At 55.9% G+C, this 16,758-nt stretch overlaps 1 protein-coding gene across 1 annotated transcript in view; it reads left to right on the top strand.

Moving 5' to 3' along the window:
* Nucleotides 1-10,598, top strand: part of LAMA3 (laminin subunit alpha 3) — a 49,973-nt gene extending 39,375 nt beyond the window's left edge. The window contains exons 31-38 of the mRNA XM_070421273.1: nt 1,486-1,655; nt 3,098-3,281; nt 5,124-5,264; nt 6,524-6,683; nt 6,793-6,923; nt 7,930-8,023; nt 9,398-9,517; nt 10,212-10,598. Coding sequence (XP_070277374.1) covers nt 1,486-1,655; nt 3,098-3,281; nt 5,124-5,264; nt 6,524-6,683; nt 6,793-6,923; nt 7,930-8,023; nt 9,398-9,517; nt 10,212-10,357 — 1,146 coding nt within the window. The 3' untranslated portion in view covers nt 10,358-10,598. The remainder of the gene's footprint in view (nt 1-1,485; nt 1,656-3,097; nt 3,282-5,123; nt 5,265-6,523; nt 6,684-6,792; nt 6,924-7,929; nt 8,024-9,397; nt 9,518-10,211) is intronic.
* Nucleotides 10,599-16,758: the final 6,160 nt, after the last annotated feature.

The raw sequence follows: 16,758 nt of genomic DNA, 5'->3' as shown, positions 1-16,758 counted from the left end.
AGAGAGAGATGGAAACATCAATGATGAGAGAGAATCATTGATCGGCTGCCTCCTGCACGCCCCCTACTGGATATCAAGCCCACAACCCAGGCATGTGCCCTTGATCAAAATCAAACCTGGGACCCTTCAGTCCGCAGGCGGACACTCTATCCACTGAGCAAACCAGCCAGGGCCGTGTACTGATTTTTGTTCTGCGAGGCTGAACATGACCTGAAACTAAATTAGCACAGCGGTGGTGGAGACACAGAGGAAATGGATCCAGAGCTATTTAAGGGACAGACAACACAAGACATGACGATTGAATGTGGGTGGCAAGGGAGAGGCAGGCGTTCCTGTCATCCTGAGGCATCCCCTCTGGTTGCGGGATGAATGGGGGTGGCGTCTGGAGAGAGGACAGGATGAATATTAGGAGGGAAGGAGAGTGAGGGAAGCTGTGACTCTCTCCTGCTCAGTGAGGGTGAGATCCCCCGTGACCCTGACTCTCCTGCTCGGTGGAGGGCCAGGAGGGGTCACGTGTTCATTCCTGGACAACCCCTAGCAAGATGAACCCCCCGTTCGCTGTGAAGAATGGGGTCCCCGCTGAACTCCAGCCCTTGGGAAAGGCATGGACAGGGCCTTGCGATCCGGACTTTGCAGCAGAGAAAGGGGTTGGGGGCTGGGAGTCTTGGTTCCCTCCAACAGTTTTTTAGCGACATTTGATACTAATTATGGTAGTTTTCTGCACTAAATCTCAGTCCCACGAGGGCATATGCTGGGGTGGGAGCGGCGGGGAGAGGTCAGTGGAGGAAAGAGGGGGCATATGTATGACTTTAAACAACAAAGAATTTACATTAAAAAACAACAGCCGAAACCGGTTTGGCTCAGTGGATGGAGCGTCGGCCTGCGGACTGAAGGGTCCCGGGTTCGATTCCGGTCAAGGGCATGCACCTGGGTTGCGGGCACATCCCCAGTGGGAGATGTGCAGGAGGCAGCTGGTCGATGTTTCTCTCTCATCGATGTTTCCAACTCTCTATCTCTCTCCCTTCCTCTCTGTAAAAAATCAATAAAATATATAAAAAAAAAAACATACATACCAAAAAAACAACAACAACAACAAACAGCTCAGTCCCATTCAGAAGTTCACAGCACCGTCCGGCTCAGACTGCTGTGCGTGTCCAGCTCTGAGGAGCGTGGGGACCGGCTGTGGCCCCACCCGTCTCCTGCCCTCCTCCCTCCCTCTGCCCAGGGGAGGCGGCAGGTGGCAGCCCTGGCTGCTGCCGGCCAAACGCTGGCCCTGGGGGAGGGGCTCTGGGTGGCACCGGCTCAGGGGCAGCAGCAGGAGAGCGAGCGGCTCCTGTGGACCCGGAATCACCCTCCTCCCCAGGGGCCAGCCCATCTGCTGAGTTCCTCTCAGGACCCAGAGTGAGAGCTGGCAGGGCACTTAGCAGAGGGGTGCTCCCTTCTCCCCAGATAGTTAGTGCCCTCTTTCCGTGCTTCTTCCCGCAGCCCCTGCAGGACTCGCCTGGGGCCTCTCCAGGGAGCATGCCCGTGGGGCAGAGCGCTCAGGCCTGCCCCCCACTGCCTGGCACCCAGGCCCGGCCCGGAGCCCTCAGGTTTGGGGACAGTCCCACCAGCCACTTGCGATTCACGCTGCCCCCGGAGTTGCTGAAACCCAGGTATGATTTCACTTTCCTGCCCCCACGCCAGCTCAGAACCCGGCCCTGTGACTTTACCTGGGGCAGCTCGCAGGCATGGCCCTAGGTGCCTGTCCCCCAGGACGGTGGCACCACCCCTCCTGTGAGGGCGGTGCAGGCTGCACAAGTGGGGCTGCCAAGCAGCTCCCACCCACAGCCAGAGAGCATGTGTGCACATGTGTGTAGGTGTATATGTGCACATGTGTGTGCATTTGTGTGTGTGTGTGCATGTGCGCTGCTTGGAGGCTGAGCCGGTCAACTGGGCTCTGGGTTAGAATCGACAGGGCCCTAACGGTGGGCTGATCATGCTCCCCAGGCTGCTGTCCAGTCTGTGATCAATCGCCGTTCTCCCCGCCCTGTAGCCAGAGGGCAGCCGTTCTTGTCGGGAGACTCCGTGCCCGAAGCGTCATTTTCACAGACACATTTGGACGTGCTGTGTTCACAAGTTGCATCTTTTGGGGAAGAAGGGTTGAGAGAGACGTTAATTACGTCGGGAACAAATGTGGGAGAGCCAGGGTTGTCATTTCATGGGATGGGAAGGAGCCTGAAGAAAAGGCGCCACAGTTCCTTTGTGACTCACCTGTAGGAGCAGTGTCCGGGGTCCAAAGACCTGCTGTCCGCCCGGCTTGGCCCCTATCCGCTGTGAGCCCAGGGCCCGCCACTCAGACCCTGCAGGCTGGGGGTGTCCCCGTGGATCAGATGGGCAGGAGACAGACTGTTCCTGTAGGGAAATGGGGGGCAGAAGCAGCCAGGGGGGCCTTAGCTGGGCTGGGCCCGCTGCCCCCTGAAAGGGGAGGAAGGAGAGGGACGGGGAGGGGCAGGGAGCGCCTCAGGCCGAGAGGCAGGCCTTTTGGGGTGCAGGCAGGCTTCCTGAGGGAGAGCTGCAGTAGGAAGCAGTCCCCTGTGCTCAGGCCACGGCTCTCACCAGCCCACACAGCTCGGTCTGCCTCCCGCCTGAGATTGGCTCCCCCCACTTTCCAAACCTCCACCGAACGCAGACACCGGGGAATGCCGAGCGGTGTGCCAGCTGGCTGGTTTCATTGAGCGAATATAGAGATTTCTCGTTCTTTTTGAAGAGCATTCCCCTTAAGGAACTTGCTAATTTGAGGAATTAAAGTGCATTTAGGTGTGGGCTCCGCCTCACAGAATTGGAAAGCGAAGAGGAGTGAGCAGTGTGGGTTTTCTTCCACTTCCTCCTCGCGCGTGCGGGACGCACGCCACCAGCTACGCTAAGGTGGGGCTCCCACACGCGTCCCCCCTCAGTGAGGGATTGCACAGCACAGAGAGGCGGCCATTTCATCGGCGTGCCTCAGTTTACTCATTGAAACAATGGGGGTGGGGCCAGCTCCTCCCCTCCCCAGCTTCGAAGATCTGGAGAAGCACTTGGAACCTCTGCTTCCCTCCTTGCCTGCTTCCTCCCCCAGGTCACAGTTCTCCGTGGACGTGCAGACAGCCGCCCCCGGCGGGCTGGTGTTCCACACGGGCTCCCAGGCCTCCTTCGTGGCCCTTTACCTCGCCAAGGGGCGGCTCGTCTTCGCTTTGGGCGCAGGAGGGAAGAGACTGAGGCTCAGGAGCAAAGAGAAGTACGACGACGGGCAGTGGCACACGGTGAGGCCGGGCCGGGCATGGCACCCAGTGAGGCCAGGCCGGGCATGGCACCCAGTGGGGCCGGGCCGGGCATGGCACCCAGTGAGGCCAGGCCGGGCATGGCACCCAGTGAGGCCAGGCCGGGCATGGCACCCAGTGGGGCCAGGCCGGGCATGGCACACGGTGAGGCCGGGCCGGGCATGGCACCCAGTGAGGCCGGGCCGGGCATGGCACCCAGTGGGGCCGGGCCGGGCATGGCACACGGTGAGGCCGGGCCGGGCATGGCACCCGGTGAGGCCGGGCCGGGCATGGCACCCGGTGGGGCCGGGCCGGGCATGGCACACGGTGAGGCCGGGCCGGGCATGGCACATGGTGAGGCCGGGGTGGGCAGGGACCTCGGCGAGAGGCTGCACACTGCGCCCGGGTGTCCTCCTAAACGCCAGGTGGGCTTTGCTCTCTGCCTCAGTCCCTCTGCCTCCCGAGTAGCCCCCCAGCCCCTGGGCATCTCCCTCCTTCAGGCCCTTCCCAGGCCCAGGCCCCTCCGAGAGCCGTCTCCATCCTAGCATCCTGGCCTGGCCCTCAGGCGTCCCAGATGGAAAGAAACACAGTTTGAGGCAAGAGAGAGAGAGAGGGAGAGAGAGGTGTCAATACTGAGTCCTATGATTTGGGTTTTTTTGGTTTGTTTGTTTTTAATATATTTTTATTGATTTCAGAGAGGAAGGAAGAGGGAGAGAGAGATAGAAACATCAATAAGGAGAGAGACTCATGGATCGGCTGCCTCCTGCATGCTCCACACTGGGGATCGAGCCCACAGCCAGGGCCTGTGCCCTGACTAGGAATCGAACCCTGACCTCCTGGTTCATAGGTGGACGCTCAACCACTGAGCCACGCCGACCGGGCTCGAGTCCTATGCGTTTGGACCAGTAATCAGGCCCACGGTGGAACTTCTGCTGAGAGGGAAAGGACGGGGTGGAGGAGGTTGTGACCAGGAGGGAGCAGGTCTGAGCTGGGAGGGGGAGGGGTTCTATGGGAACATCCTCGATTTGGGCTGCTCGTCAGACATGGGAGCCCGGGGTCCGTAGGCAGCAGAGGCCAGAGGTCGCCGCCGGCGGGAGCACACGCTGGGAGCCTCAGTGAACCGCTCACAGCCACGAGGGGCTCAGTCCTCACTGGAGCCCGGGACCCTGACTTGTAGCCAAGAGTTTAAGACGTTGCTCCTGTTGGTGGAAGAGAAGCAGCCCTGGCCCCTCCCCCAGGAGCCCTGCTCAGGGGCGTGTGACGCCCCCTCAGCCCCGCACAGCTGTCCGTCCCCGTGCTGCATGGGTGTCTGCTCACGTTCCTTTGCCTCTTCAGTTGTTTATATTTTCTGTGCTTCCAGATTAATTATATCTTTACTTCACTGTTGAGCAACCTTTTTTTTGCTCACTTCTTTAGCTCACTTTATTCAATATCTAACGTTACATCACAAATGATAATGGTGATAATGATGAAAACACTAGGGAGAAATATCTGAGTTTTTAAAGCTATTTGAGGGACAGAAAAATATATTTTTTAATATTTTTATTGATTTCAGAGAGGAAGGGAGAGGGAGAGAGAGATAGAAACATCTATTATGAGAGGGAATCATTGATTGGCTGCCTCCCGCATGCCCCCCACTGGGGACCGAGCCGGCAACCCGGGCATGTGCCCCTGACCGGGATTGAACTCAGGATCCTTGATTCCTCAGGCCGAGGCTCTATCCACTGAGCAACACTGGCCAGGGTCAGAAGAGTATTTTTTAAGCGTTTCCTGTGACCACAAAGTGAAGTACTGCAGCCGTTGTCAGAGGCAAAACTATAATCACCTTGTTTCTTCCCTTGTAAGGTGGCGTTCGGACAAGACGGGGAGAAGGGGCGCCTGGTCGTGGACGGTCTGAGGGCCTGGGAGGGGAGTTCGCCGGGAAATGTCACCCTCAGCCCGAGGGCGTCCGTTTACCTGGGATCCTCCCCGTCGGGGAGGCCGAAGGTGAGTGGCTGTGCTCAGAGCCGCAGATGAAACACACGCCCTCTGTCACGTCCGCGTGTCCTCACACAGGACCCTGAGGGTGCCCGCAAGCCCCAGACGGGCTTTCGAATAATCCACTGACGCCGTGAGCCCCAGAGGCACTGTTCCCCGTCCCCACCCAGCCTCTTGCTCGAAAGCTGCAGACACGGGCGGGCCCTGCAGGGCTGACTCGGCTGCCACTCGGCTTGGACATGAGCCTGCTCGGTGCGGCCCCACATTTAATTAGCTCCCCCTGACGCCGTGGCAGGGCCAGGCCCCATGATTTCTCAGGCCTTACAGGGGCCACGGGCCAGATGTTCCCCCTCCCCGGCCACCCCCTCCCTGGTTTAAGGGGTCACAGAACCCAGAGGCGCCTGCCTGGGCCCCGGGCCCCTGTGGGGCAGACACAGGGCTCCACGCGGACCCACTGGGGCCGCCCCCATGTCTTATTTTAAGTCTCAGGCATTCGATGAGCCCAACAGTGCAGGGGACCTTTCTACACTTTATTTATTTATTTATTTTTTTAAATATATTTTTATTGATTTTTTACAGAGAGGAAGGGAGAGAGAGAGAGAGAGTTAGAAACGTCAATGAGAGAGAAACATCGATCAGCTGCCTCCTGCACATCTCCTACTGGGGATGTGCCCGCAACCCAGGCACATGCCCTTGACCGGAATCGAACCTGGGACCTTTCAGTCCACAGGCCGACGCTCTATCCACTGAGCCAAACCAGTTCCGGCTCTACACTTTATTATTTGTGGAATGTTTGGGCCTCTTTTCCCGCAGCCGCCCTGCGTTAAGCAGTCATGTGAGCTCATGAAATCCTCGGGGGTTTGTAACTGCGGGGACGAGGAGGTCTGGAGTGTGAGGCGGAAATTCCCGCCCCCATTGCAGCTCTGCCCCCTGGACCGGGGCCGCTCACCTCCTGCTCTTGTCCCACACCCCCCACACCCCTGCCTTTGCACACACGCCACTTGGGTTGGGGGCACCTTCAGATCTGACTGCCCACCGGACGCCTGGTACCCAGTTTTCTTGGTTCTGTGGCAGGGAGCCAGGGGGAGCAGTGGGGCCGCCTGACTCAGAAACAGGAAGGATGGACCAACCTCTGCCTTTAGCAGACACCTGCCCCTGCCCTGCCCTGCCCCGCCCCTCACCGGCTGCCGCTGCCCCCCGCCGGGCTGCCCCCGTGTTTCCGGGAATTGTGGGTAATGGCCTTCGCTCTCTCTTCTGCTCGGTCGCAGAGCCTCCCCCAGAGCAGCTTCGTGGGGTGCCTGAGGAACTTCCAGGTGGATTCGAAACCACTGGACTCGCCTTCTGCCCGCGTCGGGGTGTCTCCCTGCTTGGCGGGCTCTTTGGAGAAAGGCGTTTATTTCTCCCAGGAAGGTGGTCATGTCACACTAGGTGAGGAGCCGTGGGGAAGAGGGGGTGTCTTTGAGCCTGAAGAGCTCCATCCTTTCTCTCGAATGATGAGATTTTAACTGTTTATCTCTTTTCTTTCCCCCCTTGAAAGCGAACTCTGTGTTGTTGGGGCCGGAATTCAAGCTCCTTTTCAGCATCCGCCCTCGGAGCCTCACGGGGGTCCTGCTGCACGTGGGCCACCAGCCCGGGAGGCACCTGCGCGTCTACCTGGAGGCCGGCAAGGTGCGGGGGGGGGGGGGGGGGGCGCGGGGGGGGCGGCGGGGGCGGTGCCTCCTCAGGGGAGGGTTAGGGAGCGTCTCCAGTGAGAGCTTCCTGACGGGAAATAATTGAAATCGCAGTCACAGGTTCAGCTGGAAATTCCCTGAGAATAGGCTGCCCTGTCTAGCAGCATGCAAATTAAATGCAAATTAGTTATCAACACTTAGTCTGGTTCTCCCATTTCACTCACCTGATTCAGAGAGTCCCAGCCCAGGGAATGGGGATGCGGGATCCGCACAGTAACCCGCCGAGGGCCTGACCCTGACACCTGCCCAGCGCAGATGCAGTCGTAGTTGCTGGACGCCTGGTGTGAACCTTCTGTCAGCCGGGCATTCATGGCACTGTTTCAGTTGGCAGCCGAGCAGGGCGTGCAGGCTCCGCCGCATGTCTGCCTTCCACATCGTAATGTCCTAAACAAGCCACGGTCACATGTTCACAGCTGAGGGGGATCTTCGCTGTCAACGAGTCACCACCAAGTGGGGCCTGCAGGGGGCAGCACTCAATGCGCAGGGACGAGCTCAGTGCCTTAGGCAGAAGCACAGGCAGGACTCTGGTTGGCAGCTGCTTTGAGGGAACCAGCAGAGGGTCCTGCAGAGCCTTGGACCCGCGTGGTGGCTGGTGGGGGAGGGGACCGGTATCTATGCTCTCAGGCTGTCGGGGTGAAGGGTTGGGAGGGAGATGCAGGGAAGTGGGCTCCACCTGCCTTTCTTAAGGAAACAGACAATGCACGTGTGGCCCTGGCCGGTGTTAGAGCATCAGCCCTCGGACTGAAGGGTCCTGGGTTCGATTACGGTCAAGGGCACAAACCTCGGTTGCAGGCCCGATCCTGGCCCTGGTCAGCATGCAGGAAGCAACCAATCGATGTTTCTCTCTGTGTGCCTCTCCCCTCCCTTCCCTCCCTCTTAAATCAATGGAGAAATATCCCGGTGAGAACTAACTAACTAAATCAATGAATTCACATGTGTTCCAGGTCGTGGCCTCTGTGGCCAGCGAGGCGGGTGGGATGGTGACTTCGGTCACACCCAGGCAGTCTCTGTGTGACGGACAGTGGCACTCGGTGGCAGGTATGACGTCCAGCCTCCCTTTTCATCCTGAATGTCCCAGATGCAGCCCGAGTTAAAGCCCCATTCGTGGCTGGCAGGGTCAGCGCAGCAGGTTAGAATGGTAAACCGGCATTAATTGGACTGTGATAAAGCATAAAAAAGCATTCGCTTGAGCAAAAGGAGCTGCAGCCAGGGAGACACCGATGCAGGCGGCAGCCTGAATTGTGTTCCACGGAGGCAAAGGGAAGGCCACCTTTCATAGAGAAAGTTCCTGCCCTGGGTCCCAATTTTATGCAAATGAGGTTTCTAAATCATGCAGTTCTGATTGGTCAATATAGATGCAAATGAGGATACAATGTGTATAGTTCTGATTGGACAGGGCAGATCTCAATCCATTCATTGGTCAAAAGGTGAAACCAGGGCTTCCCTGCAGAGGTTGACTCAGACGGTAAGCAAGCAGGTGTGGAAGCCGAGAGTTCAGGCCTCTGTTCCTCTCAGCGACTGATTGCGTGAGGGGCCCCTGTCAGCTCGGGCCCTGGATTCTTTAACACGAAAGCAAACGCTTTAGACGAACCACGGGGCAGAGAGCAGGCATAGCCTTTCACATCGAACCTGCTATTCTATGAATAAGTTGTGGATATTAGTTCGTTTTAACTAAAATATCTTTGTAAAAATGAATCTTTTCTCGGCTAATTTGAAAGCTAACTACACTGCAATTAGTTAGGATTATTAATATGGGAGGAGTTTTATTTGGAGCGTCAAAAGTGATTGTCTAGCCTGGTTGGTGTGGCTCAGAGGTTGAGTGTTGACCCATGAACCAGGAGGTCAGTTTGATTCCCGGTCAGGGCACATGCTCAGGTTTCGGGCTCCATCCCCAGTGTGGGGCGTGCAGGAGGCAGCCGATCGATGATGTTTCTCTCTCAACGATGTTTCTATCTCTCTATCCTTCTCCCTTCCTCTCTCTCTAAGAATCAGTAAAAGAATATATTTTTAAGTGCCTGTCTTTGGAGTCAGTTTTCAGAAGTTGAATCTTCCGGGAGAGAAGCTGAGGTCAGGTGGCAGAAGCGTGGCCTGAGACGGGAGACAGGGCCCGACTCCCATTCAGCTTACAGCCTCGCTGTCTTGTCGGCTCCTCAGGGCCGGAGAGCCGGTCTCCTACATGGGAGATGGAGGGATCATATCGTTCTCACACGTTTAAGGGTTAAAACCTGTAACACACGTGGGACCACCAAGCACCACGGTGTGGAGGAAGCAGCTGCTTTATGTTGAGGTTGCTGAACCGAGCGCAGTGCCCCCGGGCCACACAGGAGGGAGTCGGAAGAACCAGTGGTTGCTCAGTGTAGACAGCGGGCAGGGCTCCCCAGGTCCTACCTGACCAGCCTGCTCTCCCTCCAGTGACCATAAAGCAACACGTCCTGCACCTGGAACTGGACACGGTCAGCAGCTACACAGCCGGGCGGCACCCCTTCCCGCCCGCCCGCACCCAGGAGCCACTGCACCTCGGAGGCGTCCCAGGTAACCCCCGGCTCAGCATCGACCCCGTGTCGCCCCTGTCAGCTCTCACGTTTCCATTTCAACCCAACCAGCGAGATGCCCCAGCCCCCGGTTACCAGCAGAGCGGCCGTTGACTGTCCGGTGGCAGTGGGGCCGGGGAAACCCAGTTGCCAGCAGTGGGCACCTTGAAGGGCAGCCCCGGCCATGCCTGCTGCCCCGCGCGTCCCGAGCCAATCCTTTACAAGCCCGTCTTCAGAGGCCGCGTCAGCCTCGGAGCCTGAGGGCAACGGGGAACCAGGAAGCCTGGGGCAGGGTCTCCTCTCGGGCACTACGCTTCCTGGCGAGTTAGCCTTGTGGGGCCAGGACGGGCGCCAGGCAGGCTGAGATGGAGGCAAGTTCGACTGGAATGTCGCCTGGAAAAGTCTCGATCTTCTTCATGGTTTTATGTTCCTCCACGTGGTTCACCAGGCCGTCCATGACCCATCGAAAGCACTCAGTCTAGAGTTACTGTCTGTGGATTTGGGCTGAGGAATCTCTCTCTTGGGAGAATTTGAAGAGCAGCCTTGGGCTGATTTGTCAGCAGGTGGGGGGGTGGGGGCCCCCTGACAGGGAGGAAGTGACTGGGTTGCTGGGACCTGGTCCCATCAGCTCTAATTCGAATACTTTTCATTTGCCCGTGTGACCTGCCCGTGACTGTCTGCTTTTCCTGTTGCAGCCGATTGGAAGGCCCTGGAGCCCCCCGTCCGGAAGCCCTTTTCCGGCTGCATGAAGAACATCCAGGTCAACCACGTGCCCGTGCCTGTTGCCGACGCCGTGCAAGTCCAGGGCATGGTCAGTCTGAATGGCTGTCCCGACCACTAACTCAAACCATTACACAGAGAGGCACTGCCCCCTGAAAAGCACTGACCAGCTACCCGCCCGCTCCCTGCTCAGGGTCATTCCTGACGTAAGACGCCTGGCGAATGGGCCCCACAGCAAATCCAGTGTTGAACTCGGACCACACGTAACCACCGTTTTGGCCTTCAAGCTACCTATGTATTTTATATAAAAGCCCCATTTCTTGGAGATGATAAATTGTTATATGCTTTTGGTAATACCATTTCCCACAAAAAACGTAATGTCTTTTAAAGACCATTATTTTCCACTCCTTAAAAAAATAAATATCTTTTAAAGCACTTTAAAAATACAAAAGTTGTATATCTGTGAAGGGTTATAATTTGTGAGGTTAGCCGAAACCGGTTTGGCTCAGTGGATAGAGCATCAGCCTGCGGACTGATAGGTCCCGGGTTCGATTCCAGTCAAGGGCATGTACCTGCGTTGCGGGCACATCCCCAGTGGGAGATGTGCAGGAGGCAGCTGGTCGATGTTTCTCTCTCATCGATGTTTCTAGCGCTCTATTCCTCTCCCTTCCTCTCTGTAAAAAATCAATAAAATATATATAAAAAAAAATTTGTGAGGTTAAATTAGTGCAGTGCACTCTTTAAACTATGATGTTTTACTCGCATACAGCAGTGCCTTGATGGTCACTGTTAACGTATTAATCCCTCGGCACCTGTTCAGTGTGCTGCCTACAGCACAGTTTTCTACAAACACTTATGGAGCAATACCGGTGGGCTCTGTGTGCACTCGTGTGGGGTGTACGGTCACATAGAAGAAGTAATTCCTGCCCCGAAGGAATATGCAGCCCAACCTGGGAGACACATCTATAATAATAAAAGTGCAGTATGCTAATTAGACCGGACGTCCTTCCGGACAAAGCTGGGGCTGCAAGGGAAACCTGGGTCTCGGGTGCCGGAGGGAAGCCGGTGCCGGCAGCCGGGAGAAGGAAGGCCTACTCTTGCACAAGTTTCATCCATCGGGCCTCTGGTAATATTCATAAAATAGTTAATGAGCCAATTTAATAAACCTAAAGTCCACTAGGCTCTCCATGGACAGTCTGCCACCAGTCAGTTCTGTAGTATGGTGATCAGTTCCTTAAGAGCAAAAACTAGCCCTAGCCAGTTTGGCTCAGTGGATAGAGTGTCGGTCTGTGGACCAAAGAATCCTGGGTTCGATTCTAGTCAAGGGCACATGCCTTGGTTGCAGGCTCCTCCCTGGCCCAGGCCCTGCTCGGGGCACATGCAGGTGACAACCAATCGATGTTTCTCTCGCATCGATGTTTCTCTGTCTCTCCCTCTCTCTTCCACTTTCTCTAAAAGATCAATGGAAAAATACCCTCTGGTGAGGATTAACAACAAAAAGAGCAAAAACTACCCAGTAGGGAAGCGGGAGGGGTGTGCACACTATAAATCACGCTCCGCACGGCAAGCTGGCAGGAGCCGGTGGGAAGGAGGGGTCGCTTTTATCTACAAAAGAATGAACCACGTTCTTGACCAGTAGTATGCCCAGCACTGCTCCCCCAACAGAGAGGACTGTGTAGGAGACGACATAGGTCTGCTCATCAGGAGGAAAAGAACCAATAATTCTGGGATTTGGACCTCATCATCCTGTAGGTGTTCTCACCGCCGTGTGCCCACCTCGGACACAGCCCCACTCCCTCCCACCCCACGCTCCTTCCTGACCTCACGTGTCCTGTGGGGGTGCCTTCTAACAGCCACGGCTGTGCAGGCCCGGGGCCTTCTGCGGGGGGAGCCGGTCCCATCACAGGGACATCAACAGGGGCTGCTGGGCCTTGGAGAAGCCAAGTGGGGCCAGAGGTTGGACTGTGTGGCCGAGTCATGTCCTTTCAGAAAACATTGGTTTTCTTTTTCTTTCTTACTAATTGGAAGATGGAGGAGGCCTGTCTCCTTTTTAAAAAAGATATATATTTGTATTGATTTCAGAGAGGAAAGGAGAGAGAGAGAAACACCGATGGTGAGAGAGAAGCATTCATTGGCTGCCTCCTGCACGCCCCCTACTGGGGATGAAACTGGAAACCTGGGCCTGTGCCCTGACCAGGAGTCGGACCGTGACCTCCTGGTTCATAGGTCAGCGCTCAACCACTGAGCCACACTGTCCAGGAGAAAACATTGGTTTTCAAGTGAGAACCTCCCAGGAGATTCCCACCCGACTGCGTCTGGGGGAGCATCTGGTCCTCTGGCAGGTCCGCACGAGCCGGAGCCTCCCCCTTCGGGTCCCTCTTACTGGACCGACCGTTACCGTTAGAGCTGGTGTTGACCAGCACTTCCCAGGTCCATCGAAGGGGCAATTGATTCTCCACTCACAGCCTGGTCCCCTCCTCTGCAGCAGCCTAGGACCGCGGTCTGTCCACTGCGGCGAAGTGCGATCCCAGCCACCAGGAGGCGGAAGAGGGCACAGGCGGAGCGCATTCCGGGAGACAGACAGAAAGCCTGCGTGGGCTCCTCAGATTGCAAATGTGTGTTCTCAGAGAGGGACGCTTACAGCTCCTCAATGGAACTGTCGTGGGACCCTCTGTAACTGCCACCTGCCCTGCAGACACCCTCCCTGTCGTCCTCTTCGAGGCTCCCCTCCCGCTGAGGCTCCCTCGCTGCGCGTGCCGACCTTGGGGCGCTCTGTTCAGGCTTCTGTGTCTCTGGCTCTATTTTTGTTCATCAGTTTATTTGGTTCATTAGAGTCCACATATGAGTGAGATCATGTGATACTTGTCTTTCTCCAATTGGCTTATTTTGCTCAGAATAATGCTCTCCCGGTCCATCCACGCTGTTGCGAATGGTAAGAGCTCTTTCTTGTCTGTGGCCGATAGTGCTCCATGGTGTGGATGCACCACAGCTTTTTAATCCACTCGCCTGCTGACGCGCTCTTGGGCTGTCTCCTGATCTTAGCTATTGTCAGTTGTGCTGCTATGAACACAGGGGTGCATACGTTCTTTCTGATTGGTGCTTCGGGTTTCTTGGGATATATTCCTGGAAGTGAGATCACTGGGTCAAATGGGAGTTCCATTTTTAATTTTTTGAGGATTTCATATGGTTTTAAAAGCTACACAGTGACCCTTCCCCAGGTCTGTGACTGCAGAGTAGTAATCACATCAGGCGAATTGTCATGACGTATTTAACAGCCTCCTAGGAGATGCCCTAGAATGCAAACTTGCTTATCTTCCTAGGACACGTCCTTAGAAGCAAAGCTGCCAGAGCAAAGGGTACCAACCTTTTTATATTTGTAGTCAGCTTTGCCAACTTGTCTCCTAACATACTTTTGAAGCTGGCCTCAGCCCCTGATGCCACTAACTACAAACTTATGAGGTCGGCCCGTGGCCGTGGCCCGTGGTCTTCCAGACGGAGCAGCTGTGGAGCAGGCGGCTCGGGCTGCACCCCGCCCGCCCCGGGCTCACCTCAGCCAGAACCTCAGCACCTGGAGATGCAGCCAGCTGATGGGCCGATCAGCGATTCTGCAAAAAAGGCCTCGAGTCAGCAGGCGGTTCTACCTTCGTCCTTAAGGACCAGCGCTGAGCCAGGTGTGCAGAGCGCGTCTCAGCTCCAGCCGGTGCCAGGCTGGGCCCCACCTTCAGGAAGCAGCAAGGCCCTCCTCCAGGGTTGAGGGGTGAACTGTGCGCTGGGAGCTGCCCCCCAACCTCAGCCCTCACTCCGGCCGGCGACTCCGCCCCCCTCCACCTGTAAGCTTGTTTTCTTTGTGGTTGAAACTTTCATAAGGATTCGCTCAGGTACAATTTCCAGGGTTGGTTTGTCTTGGTGCCGTTTTATTTATTTATTTAAGATTTCCATCTCCTCCGTATGGATGTTTCTCTTTTGTTTATTCAGTTCTTTTGTTCTTGCTAATCCTCACCCGAGGATATTTTCCCATTGATTTTTAGCGAGAGTGGAAGAGAGAGGGAACGACAGACAGACAGAAATATTGATGTGAGAGAAACTCATTGATTGGTTGCCTGTTGCACACGCCCTGACCAGGGCCCGGGCCAGGGAGGAACCTGCATCCAAGGTATGTGCCCTTGACCGGACTCGAACCCGGGACCCTTCAGTCCATAGGCTGCTGCTCTATCCACTGAGCCAAACTGGCTAGGGCTTTTCTGTGTGTGTTTAAGATTGTACATATAAGTGAAATTATACAGTGTTTGTCTTTCTCTGGCTTATGTCACGTGGTATAATACCCGCTAGGTCCATCCCATCACAGGCAAGATCTCATTCCTTTTATTGCTGAGTAAGAGTCCATGGTGTGTGGAGAGACGGCTGGAGGGAACAGGAGGGGAGGGCGTAGGGGCTGGTCTGCAAAACCCATGGCCTTTTTCAAAGAACAACTCTCACCTGGAGCTGCCCTGCCCCTGGGCAGGTGTAGGGAGCTTCTCCCGTCCTAATTGTCTGCTCTGAGGATGTGCTGTGAGTTTGTAACCTGACAATCAAGGGGCCTGGGCTGCCTGTCACTCCTTGAGCCAATTCAGCAGAGTCAGGGTGGAATCGTATGAGCGTTTATCCCAATCCTGCCGGCAGCGGGGAGAGCAGCAGTCACCCACAAACATCTGCTCTGCCCCCCCATAAGCCAGCTGCTTGTGTCGGGTAGAAGGGCAAGGATTACAGGGGAAGTAGGCAAAGGGTGTGCCCAACGGGCAGTTCACAGGGAACGGGGCTGGGGGTCTTCAAAGGCTGATGATATGCGAAGGCGGGCGGGGTCTCTGGAGGCTGGCCGCTCTGGTTTCCACAACAAAGTCATGATCTTCCCTTGATGACAGGCAGCTCCGGGGGGGGGGAGGGCGGGCCGCTTCCAGGTGGGCACCCAGGTCCCGCAGCAGCAACATTACAGTGATGAAGTAGCAACGAAAGTAATTTTATGGTTGGGGGTCACCACAACAGGAGGAACTGTATTAAAGGGTCGCAGCGTTAGGAAGGTTGAGAACCGCTGCGTCTGGGGTGAGGGTCTTGTTTTCCCATTTTGCCCCTTGCTAGGCACCGGGGCCTTTCTGCCTGTCCCTGGCCCATCGTCATTGCTCTGCTCCTGTCTACACTCTTATCACATCCCGTTTTGGGGTTCTGCAGCTCTGGAACTCATCTAAACAGGGAGAGGACTTGGAGGTATAGCCGTAGCCTTCCTCACACCGTGTTCTTAACTGACGTGTACCCCGTGAGAGCAGGCTCAGTGTCCTGCATGGCCCGATGGCCCTGGCCTTCCAGCTGAGAAGTCCGTCCACCAGCCTCACGGGCAATGCCGTTTGCCAGTCCTCTCTGCCTGCTCTCATCTGGGCTCGCCTAGCAGAGTCCTGGCCGGCCTGGTGCCCAGGTCCACCTGGCCTGGGTTCCGCTAGGAACTGCTGACCTCAGGCTTGGCATTGGCTCCGTCAGCCAAGGACCTTGAGAAAGATTGTCCAGAATCAATGATTTAACCGAGTCCTTGGTTCCAGACAGTCCGCCTCCTCTTCTGGAATTATCTCCAAAGTTTTATTCCCAATGTTTTACCTATTTTCCGTTACCATGGATCTTCTTTTGAAGATAAATAGGAATGTGATCAAAAATAGTGATTAGCTCCCTTCGATGACTCAGACTGGTTAATACTGTTCTGGGGCTCAAAAGTCAAGGACTGGCACTCCGGCTGGTTTGGCTCAGTGGATGGAGTGATAACGCCAACATGCATTGTTGATATTAGAAGTGGTTTAAGCAAATCACCCCCACCTGGCGTTTCATGGCACAGGCTTTCTCGTAGCTGGATATCACTGCTGACGATAAGCATGTGGACAGAAGGGGCCACTGGATTAAGGACTATTAGAAAACTCACCGTACAGATGTGATAATGCCTTGCTATCGAGTGCGCGCTTTCTCCCGCTGCTGTTTCATGTGCTTACCTTGAAGGTGCTGATTATCTCCATATTATAAATGGACACGGAGGCTGAGGGGGGAAGGAGAATCGCTGCAGGCCACAAAGTCAAGGCCGTGCAGAACCAGAACCGTCATCTATGATCTGGCCTCCGGGCCCAATCTCCCTCGCCCACTTGCTCCTCACCCCCTGGCAGCTCAGCCTCCCCACGCAGCTTACACACAGGCACTGGGCACCGACTGCACGCCCTTGGCCGGCGACTTTCCACCTGGTGGTGCAAGAACGTCTAAAACACGCAGTACCTGACTGTTTACTCACGGCCACTGACCTCTCTTCCCCTCAATTGTCAAAAAACAAATGTCAGCAGCCGCGAGATCAACAGTGAATAGATAAGAACTGTAGTTATTTTTTGTTAGATCGGCAAAAACATGTACGTTTGGTGAGCCGCTGAATTTTCGTAAGAGCTTGTCTGTGCCCCGGGATGAAACAGGTTGGCAATGCCGCTCGGGACAGTCCTAGGGAATCTGACTCCACTTTCAGATTTGGAA

This window comes from Myotis yumanensis, unplaced genomic scaffold (assembly GCF_028538775.1).
Source record: "Myotis yumanensis isolate MYYU_CA2020_CCGP unplaced genomic scaffold, mMyoYum1.0.hap1 SCAF_7, whole genome shotgun sequence".
NCBI classification, from domain to species: Eukaryota; Metazoa; Chordata; class Mammalia; order Chiroptera; family Vespertilionidae; genus Myotis; species Myotis yumanensis.
This window is presented reverse-complemented; position numbering and strand designations above follow the sequence as displayed.